Raw genomic sequence first — 9,381 nt, forward strand, 5'->3', positions numbered from 1 at the left:
CTTAAGCTGAACCTGGGACTCAAACCTGGCTCCCCAACTCTAAGATCAGCCGTTCTGACCGTTAGGCGACATCTCCCAATCAGCATGCTGGGAGGGTGTGAGAACTTTCTGACAGCCATCATATACTTCCATTTCTGAACTCATGGTCATGTTTTCAGATAGTAACTTTCCACATCAAACTCAGAGAGTCAACTGGCTAGCTTTATTTGGATTTTTTACATCACTAACTGAGCAGTAGAAAGTAAAATCCCTGTCAATGTTGGTGTAAGACGCATGAACTATTTAGGAGTCATACAACACTTATAAAATCCTAACAACTAATTGCACAACATATTACCATGTTTTTAATCTATAACCGACCACGAATCTCAGAACTCATTTTTGATCGACTCTAGTGCAAAGTAAAAATAATTTGACATTTCAGGGGAAAAGATGAGAGCTTAGATTACAGGTCTACTCTCAGCAAACCATAGAGAAATAATTGCACTAACTGTTTGAATGCCTAAATCTGGGCAGAACAGGTAATTACTGTATAGTTCACAATCTTACTTGAAGGTTTTTTTGTAACTGCTGAAAAGTCAGACTGACCAATCTTAAGTTTTACTTGTAATTTCCTACCATACGATGGTGACATGTTTGTGTACCCTTATTCATTTCTGTGTCATTTGAAAAATTGATAGTATGTTTACATTTCATACAATTGTCTGTTGTGCTCAGCAAATTTCTTACACATGATCTCGGTTCATATTATATACTGTGCCACAGACCTAAAAGTCATCAACAAAAACTGTTACCCGTAACTTGGCATGTTAACCAATTCTTGAAAGTTATCATCACTGTTTAGATTTCTTTATTTTCCAGCTCCTTGATACACACTATTGACAGATTATGAAATGTCTGCTGTGGGCAGGAAGATATGTTTTCATTCATTAAAAGATTAAGACAATTTTGTGTAGTTCTAAAAAATAGTTTGTCGAAATTACGAAATTACAAACGCATCCTTTTTCCAATAACATCTTTATATTTATAACAATGAAGGATATATTTACTTAAATATCGGAATTAGAAACATAAAACAAGTGTTACAGTGAGTTGATTATCTGGACTAGAAACGACAATGCTAATACTACAGTGAAGGCTTTTCCCTCCCACCCTTGCCTCACTTACCTTGGTAGGTCTCAGGAAGCATATGGCTCTGAGGTGTTTCATGACATCCCGGTTCATAGAATCGATTCGCTCAAAGAGGTAGACTTCCTTTTGCAGGATCTCTGACTGGGTGTATACCATGCTGACAATCCCAGTCTAGAAAAAATATAAACACAAGGTTTGCCATATACTTGTTTAAGATGTAATCTCGGCATACAAGAGAAACAGCAATATGAAAAAAGATCTTGCTACCTGGGTATTCCTCTTGTCCTGCTGCCCTCTTTCATCACTCATTTGTGCAGCCTATGTGCTGCAGAGATTTCATTTCAGTCCTTTAAAAAGGCGTATTGATCATTCAACTAGTTTACATTTTTTCCAAAAATCAAAAGTGGTGGGGATTGAAAAGAGCAAACGATTTCAAGCAACAGCTACAGCAGGAACATAGGTGCAATAAGAGAATAAGAAAGTAAAATCCTGGGAACCAAATAGATTAAGGCGGGTAACAATGAGATGTAAATCTCGTTAGGTTAGAGGGGGCTGGCAGATCCGATCTGCCATCCATTTCAAATTCTTCTATGCTGATTCCATATTTTTTACGATGTCGTGAAATGAATTAGAGAACATATATTCAAAATGTTCACGTGTCGGGGGCTCTAAGTAGTGTTATTATGCATCAAGCATCTCAAACATTTGACTGTAAAATATTGAAAACAATAAGTAGCTTTGTTTAGACACTCACATGGCCAAGAAAAGGAAAATAAATAACTAGATACTTTCCAACCCATCCACAGAAGACAAGTGCAAGTGAGGAAAGAGATCCATCATTAGCCATATAACACAGGTCAAAGTCAACATTCCTCTCCAATTCCGAGACCATACCAATCTGGACACACTCCTAACTTAACAAGGCCACATCGGCTACACTGCCATGACTGAAACACAGATCTAATTTCTTCCATCGAAACTCATGAACCCAAAACACTCGAAAGATTGCACAAACCTACCTATCTCCCATGGAATATTTCTGATTCCTGAAATTAAGGCAAAATGTACAATCTTTCAAAGAATACACAGGATCTAATTTAATATAGACAGTCCAATGAAACCACTGCACTACAAAACATGTATTAGCAAATACCAGCTAGGTGCTGTCCATAGTGCAGTACTAAGACTGACACAAACCAGTCAATGAAAGATAACTTCTGCTTAACGGTAAACAGCTCTTCTTATCCGGGTGGATGTGTTCATAATCTTTTTAAAACCATTCGAGTTAACCCCAACACAGTAAAAAAGAGAGAGGTTCAAATCTGACTCTTTTATATAACAGCCAGTCTGAAATAATTTGGTCCAGGTTTGACATCCTCATAATTGCATTTGGAAAGCTTCAGGAACTGATCCCAACCCTATGCCATTTGATAGATAGACTGAACCAGTGATGCACCACATATTGCTATCATATACCTGGAACCTCTTCCCTGATATACCAGGCACTAACATCAGACTTGTTATTTTATTGGCATTTGTATAATGGTCATCTCCCACTGGTAAAGCGTCTTCATGCTGTGGGATTTTTGGATTGCGCAATGAGGCACAGCTCTCAGCTGCCTGGTATGCACAATGCCTCTCAGATCTGGGAATATTGGAAACGGACGTGAAACTGTGGTTAATAGATGTACTGATGATGTTGTGTATTGGTGGTATTTGAGTGCATGTGCATTGCACATGTACGGTATGATCTCTTTGAGGAATTTGCAATATGCATTCCTGTTCTACGATGTAGAAGTGCTCGCTGAGTTGTGCTCCTCCTAAACACAGGTTTTGTTATCAAATGGCCATGTATTTCAACCACATACCTGTAACTTCCATAGGAATCCCTTGTAATTCCACCATATACCAGACAATTTAATCCAGTAAAAACATCTTTTGCCAAGCATTGCCACTATATGCCCGGTTACCTCCATAAAATATTGGGTATTACCATAATCAGACTGGTTAGTCAAATCAGATTCCGTGGGGTCAAAGACTCCAGAACAGCCAAGCGCACACAATTGTGCTAACCCTGTGAAGAGCTGTCCTGAATACAATCAACAAAGCAAGATAGAAGGGTTCAACTTTCTTGAGGGTCTGTCAATGGAGGTGGACACTTTGTTATATAATTTTCAGCATCAAGATCTTATCTAATGAAGGGTCCCGGCTCTTGGAACAGCCTCAAAACTCCACACAATCCTGGAATGTGGACGACTTGTCCTTCCAACAATGCTTTCTTGTGTTTTTTTTAATGGGAAGTTCTTTTGGGAGGTTGCCCCAGTCAGGGTGTAAGAGAACTCTTAGGCGCTGGACATTGCCAAAACCAACTTTGCCTTCAGCTCCCTGATATGCTTCATGTAATGGAACACAGAGGAGGCTTAGTCCATGGCATCATATTCCAGTTATAAACACAACATCAAAAAGTATTGTGGGTCTGACAATGATATCTTGGCAAAAGACAATTGGATTTAAATACTGACATTTTCGAAGGAGACATTTGACTTTGTTACTGTTGAAGTACCTAAAAACTTCGACAGTGAGACATCGAGAGAGAGAGAGTGAGAGAGAGAGTGAGAGTGAGAGTGAGAGTGAGAGTGAGAGTGAGAGTGAGAGATAGATAGATAGAGAGAGAGAGAGAGAGAGAGAGAGCGCGCGCTCCGGACAATGAGGTATGGAAAAGCAAGAACTGAAACCAGGTCACCCCTTGACGTATAATATACTCTGTTATCGATATATGGGGTGGTGGAAGATGGATACATCAGAAGTAAAGTAATATGCAAACAACATGACTCTTGCAATAAATTGGGAGCAGAAAATACAGTTCAGTAGCTAATCTGTATGGAACCTTCAGCTCATGTCAGAGAAACACATATCCAGCCAGAAGCTATGCACTTTGTACTAAAATTGCAACTTGTTTTCTGAAGAGATGCTTCTGTTGTTGACTGAATAATGCACGGACACTTTTCATTCACCACACCATTCTTCCTGTCTCTTTAGCTCACTCTTGCTGGTTTGTTTTATTTCCGCTTTCTGCCATTGGCACTGTTTTCATAATCAGAATAAGTCCAGGTCCACAAAGATTTGTTTCATTAGTTGATAATGTTTTATGAGCATCAACCTTCAAAACCTCAGTACCTTAAACTTAAAGACCCCAATAACAACTCAGATTATGATGTGGCACAAAGATCTAGAGACAACTGTAGCACTTCTATCCTCGATGTGCCATAAGACGTTTTTCCCCACATTTGTGAGGATAATAACACACCTCATCCACATTTTCTGTAATATGTTTAGGGTTTCCAGTTTTCAGTTAAAACCATTCACAACCAATAATACACCACCAAAGGCAATATTTTGCTTTTCAGTGGAAACTGGAAAACGCTGTATTTTGCTGAAGTTTTACTGCTTACTGCCTTCTGTTGTCAAACAGTGTAAGCACAGCCTCTGCCTCTAAGCTATATTTCGTGATGGATGTTCCCACTATGACCAACTCGGGCTCCTAAAATGCCTGTATGACCATCTTGAAGATCCATGGAACCCTAGAAACTTTGTCACCTCTGTTTAGGGAACTTGTCACACCTCTTACAGCTTTGATTCACAGTATGTTGCTAAATAGTGACCAGCAAGTTTGCATCTGAACTCTGTGCAATGTCTCAGTCTATGGCAAGGAGCACCTCCATGGTGTCATCTAGCTTCCCCGGATGTTATGGAGTTTTGCTTTCTCAACACTCTGATACCAGGATTGTGGTAACAAAGATCACTGTGCATACAGATGCACAAATAATCAATGTCCTCCTATAAAACACTGCACCCAACACACATGTCCTTGGATATACTTCATGATGGTCTTAAAAGTATGCCCATACAAACCACATTCTCCCATACAGAAGGATTAAGGGCATATCATGAACAACTCCAATGTTCATATGCAGGCCCATAAGGGGTTTGTGCGCCAAGGTTGCTGAAACTGTGCTGCTTTTAGCACATACATTACAATAATCTTGCAAGTGCAGTTTATTGGAAGTAGTAAGAGAGGGTGACCTCGAAAAGAAAGAGATAGGACCGTTACCTCTACATACCATTTTGTGATTATAAGAGAATGAAATTAGGTATTCGTGTTTATATCTGATAAAGATGTTAATTCTCCTGATAAAGAGTATCGTTACGACCCGAAACGCATACTGACCTGTATTTTAAAACAGAAAAAACTTATGAAGATTAATATTAATATGAAAAATATAAAATTTCACACAAAAATATGTATTTTATGTAGGAAACTGCCAAACGAATGCCATAAAATATACTGAAAGAACTCTAGACGAGAGCCCTCTTCGCAGATTAAAATAATTGTGTTTTCTGCAACATAATATGACCATAGTGGCACCCTCAGGAGCGCCGTCACTATTTTTGAAATATGTAAATAAGGTGAACGATAAGACTGAAAATCCATGGGAAAGAGGTAGAGTATTTACATATGCCAATGTTTAAAGCAGACACATTATTATTTAAGGTGCTATACAAATGTTCCTTAAAGAAATCTGAGTTACTTCGGGTAACAGTATCTCATTATGAAACATTTCTGGCTGATAGCGACAAAACAGCTGTTCTGGACACATCATCTGGATGAAGAACTGCCAACTAATCTCCCCCATCAACAGGACCTTCTGTATCCAAGATCAAGAACTGCAGTATGTTAAATACATCATAACATGTACAGAATCGTATCTCATAGAATTAACCCGAGGCCAGTACTCTTCCCCAAGCAATATACTCACAACCCCGTGAAGGTTTTGAAAACTGTACAGAGAAAATGCAGCTCAGTTCCATAGATGCATTTAATGAACAGCTAATTGATTTTAGGAGCCCCTAGAGAGGCACCACTTCAAAATGACACACAGGTTGTGATCACTGTACGACCATTTGTGTGTGGCAAGAAGGGTCAACAGGGCTCTGAAAGCTGTCATGCTGGTGACACAGACATAGCGGAGCCATAGGCAGGGAACTGTGGTATTGTTTCACCGAACATCCAAGCAAGCAGGCGCACATGGACATTTGCGAGTTCTTTAAATGAAAAGATCTGGATGGTGGTTCTATATGGTCCACCGCCCACGTGGGACTGGTCACAACTCTGTACAATTTTTTTTTATTTATAAAGTTTTATATAGCGCGAACTTGATCCCGAAGGATATCAGAGCGCTTTACAATTTGAGGCAAAGGTAACAGATCAGAACATTAGTCTAACATGGGGAATCTAATGGGCATTGAATTTCAAACCATCAACTTCTTGCTGACATTCCTGAGTCCATTTGTACACTTTGTTTTTGCCTGGTAGAAATCTTAAATTGATAGATTTACTTGCCAAGTTTGTTATAAATGGTCTGAGATCATGACATGTATGGCACTGTTGACCATGAGCGTTGGAAGGGGCACGTCTGTAAATAACATGATCTGTGGATGGTTGCACGAGCTATGGCTGGAGCAGGCTCTCTGTGTACTATGGGCTGGGGAGGGTTAAGGACTCTGTTCCAGCATGTGCTTGAAATGCTATACAGGGATTGTGCAGCGTTCCATTCAGCTTCTGGTTGGACAGAATGAGCGTCCCATGGTGTGGGGTTGGTGCAGAATGAATGTGCATCAGGGGCTGTGGGTGGTGTAGCACTCTATATGCCACAGGCAGGAACAGTGGAGTTCTCTGCATGCACCATGGGCTGAGGAGAGTGCAGAACTCTCTAATTTCTCAGCCCCATAATCTCACCCACTCAATGATTTTCTCCTGCTACTAGATGTACTGAATTTGTAATGGGAGAAACACAACTACAAGTAAGGGAATTCATTTGGAACCTACCCACGCACTGACCTGAACCAGTGCAGACCTTTGACGGTACAGAGCTGCCCTTGTGTCAGAAGCTTGCATGGCTGTGGGTGTTACAGGATAGATACAGAACAAGCTGTGACAGTATGTGTTAATGTGTGCTGGACTGGAGATGATTGAGGCTGGCATTGGACTGGATCTTGTGACTTGAGGGTTAGTTTTACACGAGCTATATACAGAGCATCTCTGCATATACCCTGAGTCTGGATGGAGTTTAATTCTTAGCTAGGGAGGTGGGGCTGGCTGCGGATTGCGCTAATCTAGGCGTCTTTAATAGGGTGCGTAAGGAGCAAGTTACGCTGATTGTAGATGGCGCAAAGGTCTGTAATGTGGACCATGGTATGCCAAGACAGGGCCAGTCGCTTGTGCACGAGAGAAGTGCTCACCGTCTCCTTGTCCATGAGAAGCACCTTCATGCCCGGCCCGCTCTCCTCTATCATCTTCGACACATACTGCTTCACGGCTAGTACAACGTTCATGGTGACTGTCTGTAAACAGCTGGAGCTAGGATCTTCCTGTACAGCTGAGGCAGCGCTTTCGATCCTGCCTTCGCTTAACCCACTACCGCTTCTCTTCCTGTTTCTGCCGGGGCATGCTGGGAAGTGTAGTTTAACTGCATAGCAACGCGCAAGCAGAGATACAGACAACGGACAACATTTTTTTCGCGGAATGTGCTTTTCTTCTAAGTAGAACAAAACTTGCGAACTCTATTGGGTTGGACATGAGTTATTATTATCATTATATCAATTATAAAACATCCGGGAACCCATAAGTGGGGTTCAATGCCGGACTTTGTATTACCGACCATGCACTCTTAAAATAAAATGCTGCAGTAAAGATGATATATTACTCCTACACCTTGTTGAAACCCTCTTTCAACTTATGTTACATATCCATCCAGTGCTTTGATTTACACATTTGTTTCACGTTATTGTCTTTGTATAGTGTGTGGGTGTGATGTAAAGTTCTCTAACACCCGCTATTGGTATGAGTAACACTAATAAAGTATGAAATAAACAAATTAATTAGTACGTGTTTTTTAATTACTCTCACAGACCCTACATCTGACATTCTTACAGTGCATGCATATCTCTTACATACCGGTGTTGAACAAAGTCAAAAACCTGCCTCCAAATCACAGTTTGTCTTACTTGTGAATTTACAAGATGTGTGCGTCTTTATTCTTCCATTGCATTGGTAGCTGTTAGGCTGCTGAAGCTATCAGCCAGGATGATACTCGAACAAAAGAAGGGCCTTGTTGTGATGCTATTACCCCTGTGGTAATGATGACAGGACACAGGGGAATGGGGGCCAAAGTATTTATTTAATATTTTATAATACATTCTGGGAAGGAGAGCGCCGGGCGTGCTGTGCCTTCGGTTGCTCCGGCCGAAATCGCGCTTGTACAGCGCGATCCAAAATGGCCGCCGCTCACGCTGCGTGGTGACGTAGCGGTCAACCACTAGAGCGCAACTCTACATATCTCCCCCTTTTTATACCAACCAAGAAACTAACAGTCTCTACATAATCTAACTACATTTCTTCTCCCAGTTCATAGTCTCGATATCTTGTGGGTCTCACTATCGCTCTGCCCCCCGTGTCCATCTTACTAGGGTGGCAGTCACTTCTCGGGGACTGTTCGTTGCTGGACCCACCACTCTATCCTCTTGTGTACTCGGTCTTTCCCTCCTGGGAGTCTCTCTCTCTTCTCTTGGGCATACCTCTGCTCTTGGGACTTCACTGCCCCCTTGCTCTTCTTCCTGTCCTTCCGCTACCGTGCTCCCTTCTCCTTCCAGGCTCACAATGTCATTCTCCTGTGACCTCAGGTCCATCGTTGTTTGCTCTCTGCCTTCAGGGTACCATTGTAGAATCTTGTTACACCGGGACATGCAATCTTGGAACCACACGTTCCCATCACTAAGCAATGCAGCCCGGTCATACACCTCCTTTACTTGTAAGGGTCGACTGTATTTGCTGTCACCTTTTTTCTGTAGTACCGCCAATTTGACCCTGACCCATTCTCCTTTCTCCAGGGATGTTTCCTTCACATTCTTTCTTCTGTTGAAATGTTCAGTATATATCGTTTGGGCTTTTTCTAGATTGTGCTGCAACACTGCAGGGGACCATTTGCTGGTTACGGTCTTCTCCTTCCACGCCAGGTTATCTTTAGTGAAGGGGTCTCTACCCCTTAAAATTTGGAAGGGGCTCTACCCCGTGCTCGTCGGGGTGATGCGGTAGGCCCATATCATGTTTTGGACTTCTTTTTCCCAGTCCTTGCCCATCGTGATGGCCGCCTGGATGGACGCCATGAGTACTCTGTTGAAGCGTTCCACTTG

At 41.6% G+C, this 9,381-nt stretch overlaps 1 protein-coding gene across 1 annotated transcript in view; it reads right to left on the bottom strand.

The window, feature by feature from the left end:
* VPS45 (vacuolar protein sorting 45 homolog) overlaps positions 1-7,628 on the bottom strand; it is a 216,785-nt gene extending 209,157 nt beyond the window's left edge. Inside the window, exons 1-2 of the mRNA XM_078671388.1 lie at positions 7,432-7,628; positions 1,168-1,302 (exon numbers count right to left, since the gene is read on the bottom strand). Coding sequence (XP_078527514.1) covers positions 1,168-1,302; positions 7,432-7,524 — 228 coding nt within the window. The 5' untranslated portion in view covers positions 7,525-7,628. The remainder of the gene's footprint in view (positions 1-1,167; positions 1,303-7,431) is intronic.
* Positions 7,629-9,381: the final 1,753 nt, after the last annotated feature.

The sequence above is a fragment of the Lissotriton helveticus genome, chromosome 12, assembly GCF_964261635.1.
Source record: "Lissotriton helveticus chromosome 12, aLisHel1.1, whole genome shotgun sequence".
In the NCBI taxonomy this organism is placed as follows: domain Eukaryota; kingdom Metazoa; phylum Chordata; class Amphibia; order Caudata; family Salamandridae; genus Lissotriton; species Lissotriton helveticus.